Here is a 22604-nt window from a genome sequence, read left to right as displayed (position 1 = left end):
CTTGGCTGACATTGGGTCATGCAACAGGACAATGATCCCAAGCACACCAGCAAATCTACAACAGAATGGCTGAAAAAGAAAAGAATCAAGGTGTTGCAATGGCCCAGTCAAAGTCCAGACCTCGATCTGATTGAAATGCTGTGGCGGGACCTCAAGAGAGCTGTGCATAAACAATTGCCTGCAAACCTCAATGAACTGAAGCAATGTTGTAAAGAAGAGTGGGCCAAAATTCCTCCACAATGACGTGAGAGACTGATAAAGTCATACAGAAAACAATTACTTCAAGTTATTGCTGCTAAAGATGGTTCTATAAGCTATTGAATCATAAAGTATACTTAGTTTTTCACACATGGCTTCTCCATTTTGGCTTTATTTTTGTAAAATAAATGATGACCTGGTATGTCATGTGTTGTTGTTCATCTGAGAACTGCTAAGGACCAGATGATTTTTATTATGCCCTGATACGTAAAACCATAGAACTCAAAGAGAGTTCAAACTGTATAGTTGCGTCATAATTTTCAGATACTTCCCTGTACTGTACTAAAATTGATACCATAATAAATATAAACTCTAATTGCGGGTTGCACATTTAGCATATTTTCAGGAGAGAAATACATACAAACTTCCCCAAGCAGGAATGTTTATGACACTCTTTATTAGTAGATTTTTATATTTAAACAATTTTATTACAGATTTTTACATACCTTATTTTCTTCATTTTCCTAAGTACAAATATAATTCAAATTAATATTCAGAAAAATAGACTTTGGCTCAAATTATTACAAAAGGACAGCCTTGCAAAGTCTATAAGGTATTTATTTATGTAAATAATTCCTTGGCATAACTTATGTAACTTATTTGAGAGTGACTTACAGTATATGTCTGATATGTGACTTTAAACCATCTGCCCAGGGAATACTGGGTAGCAAACAAAAACAAACTGGATCAAGGCCCCTAAAAATCTCTTTGTAAACATATGAAATGAGAACCAGTTTTGTGTAGTGTTTAAGACGCCAGGCTAGAAACCGGTGACCATGAATTCTAGTCCTGCCTTAGACATGAAGCCAGCTGGGTGACCTTGGGCCAGGCACACACTCTCAGACCTAGGAGGAAGGAGACAATGGCAGACCACTTCTGAAAAACCCTGCCGAGAAAACTGCAGGGACTTGTCCATGCAGTCGCCAGTAGTCAATGCTGACTCAGAGGCACACGTGCACATGCCACAGCTCCTCTAATATCCTGGCCCTGGTGCCTGGGAGAACAGCCAGCTCCTCACAGCCTCCTGGAAGGCTAACAGGATTGGGCTGCCCATATCTCGGAGGGAAGCTATTGCACAAGACAGGTGCTGTGACAATGAGGGCACGCTTCCTGGGACTCAGAGCACGCCCACTTTGTACGTTCTTGCTGTGTTGCATCCATCTGCCTGTATTTTCTCTCCAACTAATGCAAGCATGTGCATACCTGTTGCCTGTGTGCACAGATCTAGAGGAAGTTACGCATCTGCGTGTTTGTCTTCCCCTTGTGTATCATGTGTTTTTGTGCATGCATGTGCACTGGGAAGCACTTGGCTGGCTGCATACGCTCACTCTGCATCACACAAGCAACTGGGAAGAAGGGAACTTTCAGCAACATGCCAGGCCACTTTCCCTAGGGATGCATGAGGCAGTCTGGTGTAGTGGTTAAGGTGTTGGCCTAGAAACCAGGAGAGTGAGTTCTAGTCCTGCCTTAGGCATGAAAAACCAGCTGAGTGACTTTGGGCCAGTCACTCTACAACACACCTCATGGGGTTGTTGATTTGGGGGAAAATAGGAGAAGGAGTATTGGTATGTTTGCTGTCTTGAGTTGTATATGAAAAAAAAGCAGGACAAAAATCTTTTTTTTTTCCCCCTTCTGGAATTTTCTTCTCTGCAACCCTTGATCAGATCCACTCCATTTTTGAACTTGATCTTTCTTTTGCCTGCTCCTTTCCCCACGCCATGTTTGGTCCCACTCTGTTAGGTTTTCAGAGAGCTGCCCTGTCATGGCCAGACGTGAGACAAAACAGCTCTGAGCCACTTTACAGTGGGGCAAAAAAGTATTTAGTCAGCCACCAATTGTGCAAGTTCTCCCACTTAAAAAGATGAGAGAGGCCTCTAATTTTCATCATAGGTATACCTCAACTATGAGAGACAAAATGGGGAAAAAAATCCAGAAAATCACATTGTCTGATTTTTAAAGAATTTATTTGCAAATCATGGTGGAAAATAAGTATTTGGTCACCTACAAACAAGCAAGACGTCTGGCTCTCACAGACCTGTAACTACTTCTTTAAGAGGCTCCTCTGTCCTCCACTCGTTACCTGTAGTAATGGCACCTGTTTGACCTTCTTATCAGTATAAAAGACACCTGTCCACAACCTCAAACAGTCACACTCCAAACTCCACTATGGCCAAGACCAAAGAGCTGTCAAAGGACACCAGAAACAAAATTGTAGACCTGCACCAGGCTGGGAAGACTGAATCTGCAATAGGCAAGCAGCTTGGTGTGAAGAAATCAACTGTGGGAGCAATAATTAGAAAATGGAAGACATACAAGACCACTGATAATCTCCCTCGATCTGGGGCTCCACGCAAGATCTCACCCCGTGGGGTCAAAATGATCACAAGAATGGTGAGCAAAAATCCCAGAACCACACGGGGGGACCTAGTGAATGACCTGCAGAGAGCTGGGACCAAAGTAACAAAGGCTACCATCAGTAACACACTACGCCTCCAGGGACTCAAATCCTGCAGTGCCAGACATGTCCCCCTGCTTAAGCCAGTACATGTCCAGGCTGTCTGAAGTTTGCTAGAGAGCATTTGGATGATCCAGAAGAGGATTGGGAGAATGTCATATGGTCAGATGAAACCAAAGTAGAATGTTTTGGTCTAAACTCAACTCGTGTTTGGAGGAGAGAGAATGCTGAGTTGCATCCAAAGAACACCATACCTACTGTGAAGAATGGGGGTGGAAACATCATGCTTTGGGGCTGTTTTTCTGCAAAGGGACCAGGACGACTGATCCGTGTACAGGAAAGAATGAATGGGGCCATGTATCATGAGATTTTGAGTGAACACCTCCTTCCATCAGCAAGGGCACTGAAGATGAAACGTGGCTGGGTCTTTCAGCATGACAATGATCCCAAACACACCGCACGGGCAACGAAGGAGTGGCTTCGTAAGAAGCATTTCAAGGTCCTGGAGTGGCCTAGCCAGTCTCCAGATCTCAACCCCATGGAAAACCTTTGGAGGGAGTTGAAAGTCCGTGTTGCCCAGCGACAGCCCCAAAACATCACTGCTCTAGAGGAGATCTGCATGGAGGAATGGGCCAAAATACCAGCAACAGTGTGTGAAAACCTTGTGAAGACTTACAAAAAATGTTTGACCTCTGTCATTGCCAACAAAGGATATATAACAAAGTATTGAGATGAACTTTTGATACTGACCAAATACTTATTTTCCACCATGATTTGCAAATAAATTTTTTAAAAATCAGACAATGTGATTTTCTGGATTTTTTCCCCCATTTTGTCTCTCATAGTTGAGGTATACCTATGATGAAAATTACAGGCCTCTCTCATCTTTTTAAGTGGGAGAACCTGCACAATTGGTGGCTGACTAAATACTTTTTTGCCCCACTGTATGTATTTTCTTACAACATTCCAACTTATAACTGCGACTGAGTTAGAGTTAAAAGAGGAAAGGGAAAGAGCAATCCATTCAGCTTTGTCTTGAAAAAATCTGCCCATTTATTGAGGCTCTCTTTGAAGAAGGATTAACTGAACAACTGGCCCTTCTCAAGTCAAGTCTCAGTCTAAATGAGCAGGTCTGGAAAGACAAGTCAACTTGTAGTAGCTCCTGGGCGGCCTATACTCAAGTAGATGAGAAGAACTACAGCCTAGAAGGGCAGAAGAGGAAGAAGAAAAAAAAAAAGCAGGGCAGGGGCAGCAAAACAGTCAATAGAAGGGGAGTCTTTGGCAAGAGATCAACTTAGATTTCTCAACTATCCGTGGTGAGGGTCAGCAACCTAGCATCTGCTGAGATACAGACTCCTTGCCTGAGCCCGGCTTTTTTGTCTCTCTTGTTGAAAGGTGCTCTAAACCCTAGTGGAAAGAGATGAACCCAAAGATGGTCTCTGCTCTTGCAGTAGAGCAGCTCAAGGCACTGTGCTGCCAGTGTCAATGGCAGCAACACAATCATTTTGTTCCCTTTCACAGCAGAGGAAAGGGATATTGCGTTCCTGACAGCAAAGGGGCTGGAAACCACTATACTGCTGCTGACATTTGTGGCAAAAGCTTCATGATTTCATTACTGGAATGACCTGTGAATATCTGAGTGTATGAAAATGTATAGGTGGGAGAGACATTGTACATCATATTGAGGTGGGAGAGGAAGTTGTTTATAGGGTATGGCAACTGTATTCAAGTAGGTTGCATATGCAAGTACAATTCACTTGTGTGGGCTCACTGCAGCCACCAAAAGCATGATGACATACCTAATATGTACTTATGGTTTACCTCTAGTCCATGGAAACTAGCTGGAAGTCACATTCAGTTTTTTGTTAAGCATTAATATGAATGACTAAATTAAACTACAACTGACTGGAGAGAGGTATGGATTCATTTATTACATGTGTAAGGTTCTAGAGGCTCTCCAGCTGGGAGGGTTTTCACCAACTGCCTTCTTGAGATCTGCTGTGCCCTGCTAGTATACCTGAAAGTGGTGAAGTATACATTTCTAGAGACCATTACTCTGGGTTTAACTGTCACCTATTAACATCTCAACTACATTTCTTGTACACATGTACAAAACTGCACTCTATAAGGTACTTTTCAGAGGTGACTCCAGCAAGTGTTGTCTGAAAAAGGCTAATATTCTTTGCCAGGCATCTTCCTGTGCCTGTGCATGTTCTTTCCACTTTCCACCCCAGGATAGAAGAACCCCAAATACCCTGTGAGCTGAAACATGGCACAAGGGCATATAAGGGGGCTCCAAGAGGTGCCCAGCTCCAGGATAGCAATAGAACTCCACATGACGTCCACTCTGCTGAAGGCGACTAACAGCTTCTTGGCAGAACATCTGACTTTTCCAGTTTCGGTCATCCTGTCCAGATATGAAGAGGAACTTGCTTAAGGACTTTTCAACAGGGATGCGGGATGGCCAGATAGATGGGTCTTTGGGGATGTTCATTACTTCAGAAAAATCAACTATGTTTGTATCATCAGTATGTTTGATCTTCTCCCAATCATGAAAATGAAGAGGAATGGTGTGTCCTTTCACTTTCAGAGGGACAAAAGAATTTACCCCTGAGCCAGAAATGCTGACAGCAGCTTGGATGCCTGGCCAAAATGTAGCTAAAGCAAGGCCAAGATCTGCACCTGTAGATAAACCCAGGACTCCAATCTTCATAGATTTAACCTGAAACAACAACCGGAAAAGGATCACCATAACATCCATATCCATTCTTCCCTCCATTAATTAAAATCTATCTCTTGGTGTCCTCCAGATGTGCTGCAACCATAGTATTCAAAATACACACATCTGGAGAGCACTAGGTTGAGGAAGGCTGCCCAAACAGAACTTTTTACAACACAGAGTAGATTCGTTTTAGTTGACCAAATCTAAGATTACTTCAACTTCAGATGAAGATTAGTTTGTACTGAGATTCATAAATGCAAACTTAAGTTTTCATTTCCAACAAAACTTCAGGTTAACTGCACTATAGGTTTGACTACAAAACCACCAAATTACTTCTTGCTCTACACAAAAAAAAAACACATGATCTTAGTTTGCTTTTTACCTTCTGTTGCTTCTGCAAGAACTCTACTGCTTCACCAAAATAACCTAAGTCGAAGAACTCTGGGAAGGCTGGGAGATCCTCAAAAGCTAAAAAAGCAAGAGCCAGTGTAACAAAACCTCTGCTTGCCAGAAGACTTGCTCTGTACTCCACAAGACCGCCTCCAGATCCATACAAGTCAATAACTGCTGGGAACGGTCCAGGGCCTGAAAGAAGACATGAAAAAGAACAGGCCTTATTAGAAAACCACCCAGGCAGATATTCTTGGAAAGAAAATTCACCAGCGCTCTTACAAAACCCACAGCCACTCGTGCCACTCACCGGGCGGGCAGAAGAGCGTGCCTCTGAGCCGGCCTTCCCGCACGGGCGCCCTTTTCACGCCCTCGACCAGAAAGCGCCTCTCGCTAAGGCAGCTGCAGAGGAGCGAGCCGGTGACTCCGCGTCCGTCGTACACCTCGTAGGTGACACAGAAAGGGGTGAGGACGTTTCTCTTAGCCAGCTGTTTGTAGGGCGTCTTGGACTGCAGCGTCCACAGTAAGCCCATGGGCTCGACCCCAAGGTAGCTCCCCCCCAGCGAGGGGGAGCAGCTGAGGTCCAAATCCCCGTTACGCTCAGCCCGATAGTAAGCACACGATTGGAAAAGGTCCCCTCTTTCATCCACCAAAGAGGCCCCGACTGTGACCTCCTGCAGCGGGGAGAGACCCTCGATCTTCACTTGAACGGGATCGTCGTACAGGCACGCGGGGGAAGGCAAGATCAGAATGCGCGCGGCCATCTGGGCTGGTTTCTAAAGCAAGCGGCTTCCCGTGGCCCTCGCGCAGCTTCGGATCCAGCTTATTTTGCGCTCTGTCCTTCCGCTCCCAGTTTATAGTCCAAAAGAATAGAGCGGACAAATCCACTTTGGAGAGGGTTTCTGGGAAATGTAGTTCGTAAAGATCAAAAAGCGAGCCATTTTGTTGTAGTGGTTAAGGCGGCGGGCTGGAAACCGGGAGGTTGTGGCTTCTAGTCCCGCCTTAGGCACAAAGCCAGCTGGGGGACCTTGAGCCGCTCTTTCGCAGCCCTAGGAAGGAGGCAATGGCAAACCACTCCCGAAAAATATTGTCCAGAAAGCTGCATTCGGGCAGTTGCTAGGAGTCAAGACTGACTTGAAGGCGCGCACACACTCGGAAAGAGTCTAATAGTGCCTCTTCAGACTAACACATTTCTAACAGCTCACTTCGTCAGGTGCAATCAGTCGCCACGCAAGGGGAAAAATCAATATCGTACAACGCCATCCAATTAATGATGGTCACGCAGTCATGACAAATTACGAGGAGGAGGAACTATCAAGCGGAAGTCAAATCAGCCCTGCGAACAGCCAAGCGGTTGTAAGAGTTGCTTTGCTAGAAGTTGCTCCGGTGCGTGAGCAGACTTGGCAATCAAAAAAAAAAAAAAGGGACGAGAACGTTTGACTTTAGTTATATGACACTGAGATTTTGTGGACAACAAAGCTACTCAAAAGAATATGAGACTACCTTATAAAAAACATCTGGTCCATTAACATATTTCCGTAGTGTCTAAATCCTGTTCATTAGGAGCCAAAAGGTGATTGTGGTTAGAAATATTTGGACAGATATGTAGTTTTGTTAGCTTAACAAAATATTAAATTAATTGCCTTTACATGAGCTTTGTCTTCTGTTAATAGATATTATAACAAAGAAAAGCATCTTTTTGTGTGCTTTAGATCTCATAGAATGTACATATGGTTCTAGCACACAAATAGGAAATTAAAAACAGATGATTATTATTTCAATATGACACATTTTTAAATTATTTTCATCACATTCACTTTTTTTTATATAAAAAACTGTTCTTAGAAAAACAGACACACTAAGGATTCCATTTTGGTTCTCCTTAAAATTCTCTCATTTCCATTAAACTAAAACACTAAAGTTTAAACTGAAGGATAAAATGCATTAGCTGCCTTTTCAAATGTGCTGCTCTAGATAATATAAGAAACCATAAACCAGCAGAACTATATTATTACTGTTGGTCGCACTGTCAGCCAGATGTTTAGACTGGATTTGCTATTTTCATCCACTTATCAAGTCGTTCCCAGGGACCTGGAATAGGCAGATGTTGTTTGATGGAATTAAAGGTATTGTTGCAGGATATACCGTATTTTTCCGACTATAAGATGATACTTTTTTCTAAAATCCTTACCCTAAAAATTGAAGGCCGTTTTATTCAAGGAAGTCAGCCGAGAATCGCGCGGTTACAAAACTGCCCATACTTTGTTTCTGCAGAGAGGCTTCCTCCTATTGCTAGCCTCCAATCACCAGTGAAATAGCTTGTCTCCCAAACAGACTTCCTCCAATCACGAGCCTTATGTAACTGACATCAGCTGATGCTGAACAAACCAGTTAGAGGAAGGCTGTTTGCAGAGACAAGCTATCGGCAGTTTCACTCGTGCTTGAATGTAATCAGTTATGCAAAGAGCCTGGAAATAGAGCTGCAGAGAGACGGTTTGGACCTCCTCCCACCGAGTCTATCAGGTCAATGTTAACTAATTACTAAATAAAAATGTGTTCTGCACTATCTTTAAAATATTGATTTTTTAATTTTGGGCTGGAAAAGTGGGGGTTGTCTTGTACATGGGGGCGTCTTATTGTCGGAAAAATACGGTAAGCTGTTCCAGGTAAAGCTGTCTTTTGCAACTGACTGATGGTGATTTTGTCAATGACGATGGTCTTCAAACATTACTCCAGATGTTTTGGGTTTACACTCCAGGCGCCTATTACTATTGATACTATCTTTGCTTTTTTTTGCCACAGTTGTTCTAGTAGCAGTAGAACATGCCGCCTGATTCCCAGTAACTCTGGGCAGCTCACAAGTAAAAACATTAAAACAATAAAAAAATACAATAAGAGACAAGGAATAAAAGATGGTAAGGATGACAAGAACCAGACAGGAATGAAAGAGAAACAAACCCACAGAATCCAAAGGGGACTTCACTCACTCTAGCCAAAAGCCTAGGCAAAGAGTCACCTCTTCAAAGCCCTTTTAAACACCAGCAGGGTGTCATCCAGATCTTGGGGGGGGGGGGGCTCATTCTGGAGAGCAGGTGCTGCTTCAGGAAAGTGCTGGGTAGATATTGTGGGAGATGGGTGGTCATTCAGATAACAGGCCCTATGCCATGAAGGGTTTATAGCCGGAAGCAAGCTGGCAACCAGTGCATCTCATGAAACAGAGTTGTTACATGGGCATACCAAGGCATGCCCATCATTGCCCTAGCAATGGTTTTCACTCAGTCCGTTGAGTATCTGAGCAGCTGGCTCTCATTTCTGTAGTAGATCTCCTTGCACGATAGGAAAGTAGAGGGAAGGTGGTTGGCAGTAACCACTGCTCCTGATGGGTGTTGATCAGCTTGTGGAAACTCCCATAAGGCTAGACAAGGTGTTAGATCTCCAAAGTTTTTTGATGAGGGATGTGGGGGTGAAGACCCCTGAATTTTCCTGAGGTCTGCAAGCAATGCCTCTCTGTATGTTGGTCAATGACAGTAATAAAGGTTTACCTACCTGCCTCTCTGTATAGCTCTTCTGAAAGGTTAATGGGGTTGGGGAAAATCAAGGCTATGTTCTTTAGATCTAACTTTTGAAAATGATGAAGTTATAGAGACATTAGTAATGAATTCAGCCTATGGTCTGGGATGTTCTGAAATAGTCTGTGTCATAGAGGGAATGCTGCCTTGAGTTTGTATCAACTCTTCTGAGAGGTTTGAGAACAGCTTGTAGGTGTAAGTGGATTTAGGGTCCTCTTTGAGATGTGCACAGAGTTCACCTTGTTCTTTAAGTAGTTATTATATGGTCTATTTTCTGTCTGCATATTAGGAGGCATAGTATTACACCCAGCTACCTAACAAGGGGAATGAAAAGAATGCTGTTGTCACTTTAATGAGACCTCTGCATAAGTTTTTATTTAATTCCTCAGGTCATCAGTCCTAACAGAGACAGATGCATGTTGGTCAAACAAGGCTAGCATAGTCTGTGCAGTTAGGAGGGAGTAGCCAGCCATCCTGTCTGCCACTGATTCAGCTGGCAGCCCATTCATCTCATTATAGGCTACAGGTCATAACTGGAGTATGACCTGTACTCTGTCAGAAGACTTGTGAGAGCAAGTACTGACCTGCAATGTATTCCTTTCCTTTAGAGGTGAATGTGTAGCTCAGGGTTCAACTGTGGAGTCCTTGGGATTCTCTGAGCTTGGTTCTTTTCTTGCAAACGTTTCATTACCCCACTAGGTAACATCTTCAGTGCTAAAACAGGCTGGGGTTTGCTCTCTATTTATATACCGTGGCCTGCCTCGCCAGTGCTGGTGGGGGGGTTGTTTTGCTCCTCTGATAGTTCCTTGATTGGCATGTTTACTGCTTGATTGTGTGCCTGGTGGTAACCTCTGTTTATCTGGGTGATGATTGCTGGTGAGGAGATGTTCTGGTCTTTTGTTTCCTTTTCTATTGTCTCTTTTGAATAGTGTGTACATGCTGTTTATCTCTATGTGTCTGTTGATTGCTGCCTTGTCTGAATACCAAGCTTCCAAGAATTCCCTTGCATTTTTGGATTTAGCTTGTTCTAAAATGCTGAGAGTTTCCCAGTTAAAACTATGGTTCAGTCTGTCCATGTGATGTGAGAATAAGGAGTTTTCATCATGTCTTCTGACTGCTAGTTGGTGCTCGTGAATGTGCTCTGCTAGTCTTCTGCCTGTCTGTTCTACATGATGTTTGTTACAGTCCTTACACTGTATGTTGTAAATGACTCCTGTAATCCTGTAAGAGATTGTAATGCAACGCCTAGAAGCCATAGCACTTCCTCACATACAACCTAAAGTATGGATCCGGTACGTAGATGACACCTTTGTTATAATAAAAAAGGAACAACTAGAGAAGACACATGAAACCATCAACAACATCTTCAAAGTTAACAGTCTGTTTATATTACCCTTGATGTCAGGAGGCTTTTGGTATTCAATAGCAACGTTGGCTGTTAGGCAGTCATTAATCTTTTTAACTGTTTGGCAGCCTTCACCCGCTTCAGAGTCTCAGGGCTAGATCTAAGTCTCTTCTCCTTACCCATTTTAGTATGAGGGATACCCACTCTCCTCTAATAACTGAATGAGTAAGTAGGCAGACAGATGAATTCTGACTATGCTACTAAGCTGTCGCCATCTTGTGTGGGGGGGGAATCAATTACTTAACTCCATGTTTTCTTGATTTAGTTTATTAGCCTATTAGTTCTGTTCACAGAGATTGGATTCACACATCATGTTAGGCCAGAATTTTGTTTTTAGCCACAATGACCCAGTTCACACTTTATGCTAAATTGCAATGATTGCCAAACCCAGTGCAAACAGTATGACATAGTATAATGTGTGAACCAGGCACTAACTCACAGATGGCATTGCTTGAAGGCCTAATGGATAAACAACAGGAAGCTGGCAGATACTGTGCACTAAACACCATTTCATATGCTTTCATCCAACAAATTTATACAGATGATGAATAATATTGAGAACACTGTTTATCTGCAGAAACCCATTTTACACTAGAACTAAATGGTGTCACTTCCAAACATTATCCTGAAATCTAATTGAAATGGAACTAGAAAATCTTTCTAATTTTTTAAGATAATGTTGTTCACCTCAATTACAATTTGGTAACTGACACAGTGATGAGACAAAGCAGTTCACTGAAGTTGTGTAAGGTACAATTTGTCCAACATCTCCTATAATACATTCATATAATACTAAAAAATTGTCTGTCTTTATGAGATCAATTATGAAATTATTTATTTAACTTATACGAATAAAGGTCTACAAAAATTCTAAGCACAGTTCCACATCAGATGTAGAAGTCAGCTGTACTCAGAAGATCCCAAGACTGGTTGTGCAGCTTTTGTGAGAGAATCCAGCAGCTGATAATAGGAGTATTTTAGATCATATTCCATATCATACCAAAAATTCACTGAGGAAGAAAGAAAAAGCATATCATCTATCTTTGCCAATATTAATAGTATTCTTACCCCATTATTTAAAGCTTTTTCGTGAACTTTGTGATACAGCGCCCCTGAGAACCAAACTTACAGATATAACCTGCAGATATTACCCTTAATATTATTAGCACCCAATCTTCATGTGTAAGAGATTAATGCCCATTTAATGCATTACATCAGCAATACAGTAGTTGCTTAAAACCAGAGCAACATCTTCATAAAAACTATCTGCATAAAATGATTTTCTATGGAGCTCAGTTAATCTAAGCACTGGGTTTTTTGGAGATTCTGTTATCAGAGCCTTGGAGGAGAATAATCCAAGTGATTTCAACAATTCTGCTTCAGCAAACAGCTTTATTACTAGTATGAATTACTACATGGCTACAAAAGAGTTCTGATACAGTATTTTTAAATTTAATCTAGTTTCATATATTTTCCATGGAAATGGACTTTACATTTTTTTTAAAATCTCTGTATTAAAAGGGGTGTGAACTAGAGAGAGATGATACAGAATCCATTGTGAAGATCTTCCACGCCATTTTCACTTTAAATGAACAATAGGTGCAGGTAGTCCTCACTTTGTTGTTGTTGTTGTTGTTGTTTAGTCGTTAAGTCATGTCCGACTCTTCGTGACCCCATGAACCATATTGCACCAGGCCTTCCTGTCCTTCACTGCCTCCCTGAGTTTGCTCAGTTTCATGCTCATTGCTTCAGTGATGCTATCTAACCATCTCATCCTCTGCCGTCCTCTTCTCCTTTTGCCTTCAATCTTTCCCAGCATCAGGGTCTTCTCCAAAGAGATCTCTCTTCGCATTAGGTGACCAAAATATCTGAGCTTGAGCTTCATTATCGATCCTTCCAATGAGCAATCAGGGTTAGGACTAGAATTTCTGTGGCTAAGTGATGTGATTGTAAAGTGCAACATCATGTGACCACATCACTTAGCAATGGCAATTCCAGCAGTCCCCATTGCTGTCATTAAGCGAGGATCTCCTCACAACTTTCTGCCAGCTTCCCACAAGCAAAGTCAACAGGGAAGCTGGCAGGAAGAAGCAAGTCCTGGGCAGCTCGCAAACAGGCTGGTGGGCAGGTAAGTGGCTGCTGCTGGCTGTGGGAGGGCAAGCAAGTGGCTGCTGCGCAAGTGTGGCCAGGTGAGCGCATACTACAGAATGTGGGTGGGGGGGTGCTGCAGGTAGGCACGCTATGGAGTAACAAAACCCCTGGGATCTTGTACTCCATAGTCAGGCTCTGCAGGAGAAAAAGCGGTAGGAGCAGGAGTGAATTACAGGAGTGACTTGCGACCTTCCCTGCCAGCTTCTGCATTGACTCTGCTTGTGGGAAGCTTTGCTTGTGGGAAGGTCACAAATGGTGATCATGTGACTGCAGGATGCTGCAACTATTGTAAGTGTGAGCCAGTTGCCAAATGCCCAGATCGTGATCATGTGACCCCAGGGGTGCTGGGACAGGCAGAACTTTGAGGACCAGTCGTAAGTACCACTTGTTCAGCACCGTGATAACTTTAACAGTCACTGAATGAGTGGTCATTAATTGAGGACTACCTGTATATGCAACTCTCACTTGAGTTTGCACAAGAGAAACTGTTAAACTGTCAAAGTACAGCAGTAGAATTTGAACTTTCCAATTAAAATGCAACATTATTTTCAGTTCTTATCTATTCAAAGATTATGGCTTGGATCCTAAGTTGTCCTTATATAAAAATAAGTACTATTTCACGTGGAAGCTCCAACTACTACAAGACAACAAAGGTAATTTTTATCAATTCTTTCTTTCTCTTGCAATCTTCTCAAGGTAACTCTTTGGGAAGACTCCCTCTAACATGTCTGCTTGCAGAAGTATTCCATGAGTAGAATTCCAATGAGTGAAACCAGGCCCACATCTACAGGTGGCTTATCTTGGAATGAACATGGTATCTCTCCTGCCAGGTAAGTATACTAATCTTTTATACTCCCCTATACCCATCTAATGTACCTAACCCTTTTTAAAAAAAATTTTTGGACTCTTGTTTTTTTATATATACCTTCTGTTTTAATACGTATATCCTTTAAATCTAGCTTTTCATAATTTTTTTTCTTTTGTTAGACTGATGTATCTTCTATGCTTTTTACTTGACTGTGCCCCACCCTCCTTTTGCTGGTCTATGACCATAATAAAGATTTGATTTGATATTTTGGAATGACATTGAAAAAAATCTAATTGAAGACAGAAGAATGAAGTCATTATATGTATTGATGGAGAAATCTGGTGAGCTTGTAGCTATTACAAATTAAAGATACTTTTGGCATTTTTCTTACCTGCTATGCAGCCATATGATTGCTGAACATGATGGAACCAAAGAGAAGGAAGATACAACATTTCACCAGACTTCACAGTGCACCTCAAAGGTTTTGCCTGAGCATACTCTGGGTATTGTTCCAGATCTGGATTTATTGGATCTAAAGGGATCCAGGGTACCTTTTAAGGATGAAAGGTTAATGTTATATTAATAGCTATTAATAAGACAATGATTTCTTCCAGAAATGAATCAAGATTTCCTCTTTTAATGAGAAATAGTTGAAAAATACTTGAAAATGGAATTCTCCACAATTATTAAGCAATACAACTTGCTTCTAAACCAAAAATCAAAGAACGTTTTAAACAACTATGTAATTAAAATGTATACATGTCCTATTTTTGCTTAAATCCATAGCATGTTATTAGATATCCTTGCACTGGCACATTTATTCATTATGAATCATAATATGTCACTCTGTGTCTTGCCTGCCTTTGGATGGTGTGTTATTATGGAAGCAGGACTGAATATTAATAATAATTGCCAGTCATGTTTGTTCTGACATATAGTGATGCTTAAAAGTTTGTGAACCCTTTTGAATTTTCGATATTTTCGCATAAATATTCAATAAGAATAATTTTCCTCAATAAATAAATGAACAAATATTATGTTTTTGACTCATTTGTTTAATTGGGTTCTCTTTATCTAGCTTTAGGATTTGTGTGGAAAACAGATCACGGTTTAGGTCATATTTATGCAAAAATATCGAAAACTCAAAAGGATTCACAAACTTTTAAGCACCACTGTAGCTTGTATGTATGAATGAATAAATAAATAAATAATAGGTCTCGGAACTGTAGCATATTAAGCAGAAATACAAATCAAATATTTATATCTATAGTGGAACATGAAAAATATTTTTAAACTAATGCAATATAAAAATAATCTTATAATATAGGGCGGTAGCATAAATCTATGCATACCTTCTCTGCTGTTTTGTCTTCTAGAACATCAAATGACCCATCTTCTGAGATATGGTAGGTTGCTGGTGGATACAACTCTGGAACATGAAGCACAGATACAAGTAAACTCTTTAGCATTAACTCTGCAGTTCCCAAACTATGTGCCATGGCATTTCAGGGCACTGTGGTGAAGTCACTGGAGCTCCAAGGGGTATTTTACTACTTAATAGAACAACTTCTGTGTTTGCTGGGGCGGCATGACAGATAGTTTAGAAACTGCTAGGGGCATCTGAGAAAGTCTGGAAATCTTTGCATTAAGTAAACAAAAATTTTAAAGGTAACCAGTTTGTTTTATGTCAATTTATTTTTCCCAGAACATTTGCTCTTGAATAACTCCACATATAAGCACCTATTATAAATACTGGGGATAAATTCTGTGGGAATTCATGACGGGAACTTACTTTCCCCCCGCTTTCTTTTTCTCCCACATTGGGGGAGATGAATTTGGAATGGGGTCAGAGCATGGGGTAAATATAACCCTTTACTTAACAATCCAAATTCCAGTTCTCCCAATTGCTATCAGCATTGGAAAATTTTAACCATACATTTCCCCCTTCAAAGTTAACAGCAAATTCAGAGGAAGGGAATTTAGCAAGAAGTAGACCTGCCCTCCCCCTACCCCACAATAGCACCATTTTAAAATGTCCCCACCCTTACCTAGATGCTTTTACAAATGTTTTAAAAACAGGAACGAAACCACAAATCCCACATAATCCCTAGTTTGATTGCTGATTTTTCCAGAAAGTGTGCCAAAAGTTCAGAGTCTACAGTACAGCCTTCTCCAGCCTGATGCCTTCCAGATGTTTGAGTCATACAACTCTCAGAACGCCGAGCCCACACTGCCAAAGACTAGGAGTTCTGAAAATTACTGTTCCAACAATCTGTAGAGTAACAGGTTGGGAAAGGCTATTGTAGTGCATTATGCCCACATAACATCTTCCCGTAACAGTTAACATCTCCTGGGTCAACGAGCAGCCAAGGCAACAGAAGGGGCAAGGACCAAATGCAGATGTGACACTGGCATCTCCTTGTTCCTTTTCTAGGCTTCTCATATACCTCAGCTGTATGTACCAATTGTACCATCCGTGCTATATGGTGATTATCCATGTTTTGCTTTATACAGAAGACAGTCCCTGTTGCATAGCAAAATATTGGGGAAGTTCAAGCCCAGGCATATTTTGAATGACTTGCAAAGTATCAATATCATATAGCTGACACCATTACTGCCCATTTCTCAAAATACATACCATATGGGATGAAAGGACGGTCACTTGGTGGATGCAACAGAAAATGTTTCTCTCCAGAAATCACACAGTACAAGTTTTCATAATGGTCTTTGTGTACTAAGATTGGAGGGAGAAAAATGAAAGACTGGGAAAAGGAAGAGGGAATGGTAATTTGTTACATCCATTATAAAGATAATGCAAAAATAAAGCACCAGTGTGAATTGTAAGAACTTGAATAATTATGGATGCTTGCACATGAATTGTGTTGGGGTTTTTTTCCTATCCACCAATCTTTTTAAATACAGATTATAATGATATTCAGCAGTCATGACTTAAAAAAACTCAGCGAGTTTCAGGGTAAGCCTTTCATTATGCAGTTTCCCTACCTGACTTCCTGAATTAAGTCCAGACATCACATTACTATTATTTGTAATCCTTCTGTATTTTCTGACCACCACTCTCACCCACTTTTTTGCCTCCAAAAATCTGTCAAGATGAAGTAGCTACAACGTGGTAGTGAGGAACTAGATCCAATTATAGTGATTGCAACTAGGAGTAAAGATGATATTTCAAATATTAAGTTCTCTAAAGGCAGAAATTCTCCTTTATTTTTCTAAAGGAGTTTGATGCCTAAATTTGCCTTCGAATTATGAATTGCAGCAGAGAATGCACTGATCTCATCATACATACATGAGGTCACTGCAGCAGATTCTCCCAGCCAGAAATTCACAGCATCAGGCTTCTTTCCTATAAAAAAAATCAAATCAGGAGAAGGTCTGGGTTTCTGTTATCTTATCCTGCAGGATCCTCTGGCAAAGAACTTTATTTTCACTCAGTTGATTAGCAGCCTTTCTTAACATCCTTTCTAAACAAATATGGACGAAACAGCTGTTAATGACACAGAAGTATGCATTATCATTATTATTATTATGCACAAGAATGAATAGTTTTATGTTCCCAATGAAAGCAGCTAACAAGAGATGCTCATGTTAAGAGTTGCTTTGCAGTGAGATGGGCGGTGACAAATTTGAAAAATGAATGAATGAATGAATGTTCATTCCCTTCTGATCTTTAGTTTTCCCATCCTCAATAGCTGGGTTATATAATCTCCCTTAAGCCAAAATTGAAACTCAGAGAATCATAGACTGTAGAAATTGGAAGGAATCTGATAGGCCATCTAATCCAATCTCCTGCAGTATCCACCCAGCAAAGAAGATCCAACACTATTTAAGGCAGACAGTTCACTGCTGAAGAGCTGTTATCAGCAGGAAATTCCTTACAATATTCAGCAACATTTTGGCAACACCCAGATGCAATTATTTAAATAATAGATATATAGAGCAACCCACGATTTAACCATACAATTTCAGTGTTATAGTAAAAAGCAATCTAACAATCTGAGACATTTGAATCTATATCCTGTTTCTGTAATCTTCTATAATAGGCTTTGGTTTAGGGAAAGGGAGAAAGTTAGATAAACTAACCCCTTCTAGAATAATGGAAGAACTAATACCACATTAACTCACAAACTACCAACTCTTCACCGTCACATAAACAAAATATGGGGATTAGTCTGAAGCCAATGAATTTGCCTCCAAACTGAGTAAATTCATGGAATTGTTGGACATGGTTAGGGATGGCAAATAACTGCTGATAATACAAGTAAAATATAACACTCTACATAAAACACCTATCTAAAACACTTGCAGCATTTACTGAACTCCAGGGGATGTTGAAGTTATGTAATACAATTAATTATTTTTCAATTAAGTGTATTACACCATTTCAATACATCCTTAGGTTCTTCAAACACTCTGCCCTTGTTTCCTGCAAGCACCCATCACAAAGCAAGCCCACCCAGTAATTCACTGGCTTAAGACCAACAACTCCAGGGGACACTATTAACTTCTGATGGGAAACAACTCTATCCACCAGTGCAAATATATCTATAAATCAGGGGCATTTGCACAAGGGGCTCAACAAAGTGAACTTGGTGGCTGCAGCTACAGAATCAGTCATACCCCTTTTTTATGTGTGTTGCAATGCACATTTAAAAAGGGACAGGGCTTTGATGGGATGATTACAGCTTCCCCTGTGACTTTTCTGACACTGCCCCCTAACCCATCCCCATGTCTCCGCTATAAATGGGAAGCACAGCTTGTAGCCTTAAGGCTTCATGAGACTCCAGAAAGCCTTGGGCTGGCCTGCATGTGTTTGATAAATTAAACATTAGATTTTTAACTTATGATACATGGAGTAGTCTTAACTGTAATTAACAGTTTAAAATACATCTGCTAAATTTTTGGCAGGCAATCTCTACTACACCACTCTAAGGCCCTCAGCTCAAAAAAGGTGGTGCATCCTGACTGACAAGATCAAAAGGTGTATCACTTGCATGCACAGTTGTAAAACCATCAATTTTGACTGTAACATCCCCATGAACAATGCAAAGTTTTGGAACATTCCAAAGCCAGAAAGCAAATTTCTACTATAGTACCAATCCTGGAATATTAGGATTTTAATATTTACCCAGTGCTTCGCTCATCCAAGGTATCTCAGACTCCACATCGCCTATAAGTTCAGGAAATTCGTCAGTCAGGTTTGAACACTGTTTCTGTACATAGAACACCCCTGGAGAAGTTACTTTTTTCTCCAAAATGTCCAAAAAAGTACTGAAAGGCATATGTCGCTCCTCTGGCATAACAAACCAGTCCTGATAAACTGCATCAGCATAACCATTGGGGGTTACTGCCACACTCACCAGCTTGGAGCCCATTATTTGCCTGCACCAAAAACATCAAGAGATATTATAATAATTGCGCAAGAAACAGAGACTTAGGCCAGAAAGAATAATCACCATGTTTTAGGCAAAAGTGGAGGAACTCTCTCAGATGTGCTGGAAACACCATCAAGACATCTATATGCTCTGAACACTGTTAAGTGATATGAGGAATTGCTATGCAGCCTCCTACCTCAGGTAACCCAAGGTCCACTTCTTCAGAGCTGGCCAGTGGTTGAAAGCATTTCGGACTATACATGGTCTGTTTGGGCAGATCCATTCCCGATAGAATTCCAGGGGAGGCGGAGGGCTCTCAAGATACAGCACTGATTCTGGCCAACACAATTCTATTCACACAGGGAAAAAAATTCTATGAGCAGTGCAATCATTTCAGGGATTGACAATTCTGCCTAAACCTTTTCTTGGGGCAGTGATAATTCTGACATTCTTCCCAGAAGACTCAGAAACAGAACAGGAGTAGACTACTTCTTATACTCTACTCCAGATATTTTAGACCCCAGGCTATTCACTACGCTGGCTGGTGCTGATAGTTGCTGAAGCTGAACGAGGCTGGGCTTTTGGTAATGTTATGTCCCGCATGCCTCCCTTTATTTCTACCAACTGCCTCCACACGACCCTTTATTATCACTGTTTCACTACAGAATGCACAGCATTTTGTACATCAGCACTCCCAGTTCTGGAAAGCAGCAGACACACCGGTCTGGAGACTGGAATTGTAAGAGTGCTATGATCCATTTGGGACGCTATCAACTTTGCGATGCAAACATCCGGATGATCCCTAGATGGCAGCAAAACGATGCAGATTTTGGGGGACAGGGTGGGGGTTGTAGTGGTCAGGGTTTTTTGCACGGCGAAGGACGGTCTTTACACCGCCTTAACACAGAGCCCTGGCCAGAGAGAGACAGCTTCCGCAATGACGCTCCTGCTCCTAAAACCGGCCCTGCGTAAGAGCGGACTCTTATGCCCTGCAATATTCAGCATGATACTGAATTGTTACCATTCTCTTTTCTTCCTGTATTCTGGTCTATAAATGGATGATACTCTCACCTCCATTTATGCACTATAAGAACCAAGGAGGATTAGCCTTCATTGTCTCTAATGTGCCTCAAAGCAAACACTCTCTCCCGCAGACACACCCCGCTCACCCCTGGCTTCGGTCGGGAAACCGACCAAGCAGCGCTTCACCGCTCGCAACGCCCGTTCTTTCGCTTCGGCCTCCGCCATCGGGGAGACCCTGCGCCGGCCCAGGAGCCATGCCCAGGCGCCGCCTCCTCTCTCCGCGAAGGAAGAGGCTGTGCGCGCCTCGCTGCTCCGCCCCGACCCGGCTTCAGTGCCTGGTCGCGGGCAGGAGGGAAGCTTTCGTGCCTCGAGCTAGCCAAGCGTCCCGGCGGGCTTGCGCGGTTCTTCTGCGGGTGCAGTTGGAGGAGAATGTGTTAAATAAAGCCCAGCGGCGCCCCCGCCCCTGCCTATTTTAAGACACGAGAAGGCCGCTCCCCGCTTTTTTTCCCCCCACGCTACCCAGCACGCTTCATTGCGGTTTTCGCGACCCATTTTTTTCGGTTCGTGTGTCAGTCACAACAAGCGGTTGTACGGACTGCGTTTACACCACAAGCTTTTAGGTATGTCGTGCAAAAGGCCAATATATCCTACCTCAGTGTGATTCTTTGGGGATTCTTTAAACAGCCCAGTCTTCAGACCTGGTATCTCCCAAAGACAAGTTTTAAGGAACTCCAAGCGTGCTTAGCATTTTTGCGATCAGGCAAAGCTGGCCGGGTGCTGCCATAATGGCCCAGTAAATGTGAGTGTATGGAGAAACCCAATATTCTGAGATATTTAGTGGGATTTTATTTTTCATGTAGAAAGTAAATAATGTTGAGCTATACTTTGAATTGTTGTGTGTGGAAGCCAGGGCGGTTTTCTTCTCCATCAAAAGACACCGAGTTCCCTAGAATATAGGCATGCCAGGTGGTAAAAGAAAAAAGATGAAGGACAGAATAGAAAATGTCTGAAATTCTGTTGGGTTTCAAGTTCTGCAGTTTAGGTTCAGTCTGAAGACAGAAGCCACAAATAGAAAAGTTCTGATCAGGTTTCACATGTTGCCAAAAAACGGCAAAAGTATACTAAAATTTGTTAAAAGGGTGCAGTTTGGACTCACTGCCTGCTCACTCCCAAACCAAAGTTAAAGTATATAATCATTAAATGTGTTTGAGTTAAACCTTTGAGTGCTTCTGTCAAAGACCCAGTTTGCACAACATGCCAACCAGGTTAAAATGTTGTGGTTTGCTTCTCCAGTCATCCCAGTCCAGACCACAGATTCAATTGTGGTTAAGAACGTCTCATTTAGTTTAGTTTACCTTAATCACAATCCATAATCCTGCCAAGTTCAGACTCACTATCTGCCCCACAAAATAAAGGAGTAACTGCATAGCAGTTATTTTTATAGCAGCATTTCTGCTGCCCCCATTTCATTATTGTTGTTGTTTCACTTTTCATGACCACTTTCCATAGGTAAGGAATTATTTATAAAACCAAGATGCTGGCCTTTTCTCACCTCATTTTTTCCCCAAATATAAAGAACCAGAGAAAGTGCAGGGTAACTAAAATGTAGCTGAAATAATGGGCAAAAAAGGCCTATTGTATTGTTTGGGGCATGTTCACTAAGTCTCTTGGTCATATAACATTACCTGGTTTAATATCTTGTGGCAAATGAACTCAATGCTTCCTTAAGAAGTTATTTGCAAACTTGGCCAGAAGTAAACCTGGGATATGCCACCCATGCTTTCTTGAGGCTCACAGTTTTAAAAACATAAATCAAGAGGAGTTCTTACATGTTTCTAGGATGCCATATTGTAACAGTTTAATATTTAGAAACTATACTGTTTGCCCTCTCATGTGTATATTCTCTTCATTTGAAGTGTGGGAGCTTGGGTTTGTTATTTTAGTAGGTGTTTTACACTACTGCTTACCTAAATCATAATACAGGATTTTAAAATTTCATTGCGGTACAATGCAGCAAAGAAATCTAGTCAAGACTGACTTGAAGCTGAACATTTTCTTCATATATATATTTGAGAATTTTTTCCAATAATAAAAGACAAATCTAAAAGAAAAACAGAAAAAGTGTGAGGAACAAGAAAGAAAAAAGGAGAGGGGAAAATTAAAGAAACAAAAAATGTGACTTCTGACCTTCTTTGTAACAGAAATTAACAAATTCATTAAGCAGCTTCCCTCCTTAATATTACAAAAATCCCTTCAACTCCATATTTTTTTCAATCATCAAATTCATAAATCATCACTTTTCTCTGTTTCCAGGAAAAAGTCCATAAAGGGTTTCCAGTTTTTTAAGAACCTATTTATTGTTTTGTCCCTGAATAAACAGGTCAAACGTTCATTTCAAAACTTCATTTAATCATTTTCTATTTTATAGTA

General features: G+C 41.4%; 2 protein-coding genes and 1 long non-coding RNA gene across 5 annotated transcripts; 1 reads left to right on the top strand and 2 right to left on the bottom strand.

The window, feature by feature from the left end:
* Positions 1–500: 500 nt before the first annotated feature.
* On the bottom strand, positions 501–8132 carry LOC103052232 (acyl-coenzyme A thioesterase 1-like). The gene is made up of 4 exons (XM_088145496.1): positions 8017–8132; positions 6136–7224; positions 5818–6020; positions 501–5435 (listed from the first exon to the last, which is right to left on the bottom strand). The coding sequence occupies exons 2-4, from the start codon at positions 6587–6589 to the stop codon at positions 4836–4838; spliced, it is 1257 nt and encodes a 418-aa protein (XP_088001622.1). The 5' UTR covers positions 6590–7224; positions 8017–8132; the 3' UTR covers positions 501–4835.
* On the top strand, positions 6159–15423 carry LOC148214937 (uncharacterized). Of its 2 annotated transcripts, none has more exons than XR_015797000.1 (4): positions 6159–6290; positions 13647–13780; positions 14161–14325; positions 15135–15423. It is a non-coding gene; the product is annotated as an uncharacterized LOC148214937 (long non-coding RNA). The 2 variants fall into 2 exon arrangements; XR_015797001.1 differs by lacking the exon at positions 6159–6290 and adding an exon at positions 8243–8348.
* On the bottom strand, positions 11609–20575 carry JMJD7 (jumonji domain containing 7). 2 transcript variants are annotated; one of them, XM_007437550.3, is made up of 8 exons: positions 20321–20575; positions 19348–19501; positions 18905–19158; positions 17066–17122; positions 16397–16492; positions 15111–15187; positions 14150–14309; positions 11609–11809 (listed from the first exon to the last, which is right to left on the bottom strand). In XM_007437550.3, exons 1-8 carry the CDS (start codon positions 20397–20399, stop codon positions 11700–11702), a joined length of 987 nt encoding a protein of 328 aa, XP_007437612.1. In that variant the 5' UTR covers positions 20400–20575; the 3' UTR covers positions 11609–11699. The 2 variants fall into 2 exon arrangements, with proteins under 2 accessions (XP_007437612.1, XP_088001623.1); XM_088145497.1 differs by lacking the exon at positions 11609–11809 and adding an exon at positions 11823–12692.
* Positions 20576–22604: the final 2029 nt, after the last annotated feature.

Source organism: Python bivittatus, unplaced genomic scaffold, assembly GCF_059951505.1.
Source record: "Python bivittatus isolate LINGU-HERP-01145 unplaced genomic scaffold, Pbiv_v1 ctg000480_np1212, whole genome shotgun sequence".
Classification (NCBI taxonomy): domain Eukaryota; kingdom Metazoa; phylum Chordata; class Lepidosauria; order Squamata; family Pythonidae; genus Python; species Python bivittatus.
Note: the sequence above shows the minus strand (reverse complement) of the source record. Positions and strands in the feature narration are given on the sequence as shown.

Bases quoted from the DNA above. Each gene is read 5' to 3' on its own strand.
- LOC103052232 (XM_088145496.1), bottom strand. From the start codon at position 6,589: ATGGCCGCGCGCATTCTGATCTTGCCTTCCCCCGCGTGCCTGTACGAC. The intron at 6,021-6,135 runs GTGAGTGGCACG...GTCTTCTTTCAG, and splicing joins CACGCTCTTCTGCCCGCCCG to GCCCTGGACCGTTCCCAGCA. The intron at 5,436-5,817 runs GTAAAAAGCAAA...TTGTTGTTTCAG, and splicing joins TCTTGCAGAAGCAACAGAAG to GTTAAATCTATGAAGATTGG.
- JMJD7 (XM_088145497.1), bottom strand. From the start codon at position 20,399: ATGGCGGAGGCCGAAGCGAAAGAACGGGCGTTGCGAGCGGTGAAGCGC. The intron at 19,502-20,320 runs GTGAGCGGGGTG...CTGTGTGAATAG, and splicing joins TTTCCCGACCGAAGCCAGGG to AATTGTGTTGGCCAGAATCA. The intron at 14,310-15,110 runs GTATGCATAGAT...CATCCTTAAAAG, and splicing joins AAGACAAAACAGCAGAGAAG to GTACCCTGGATCCCTTTAGA.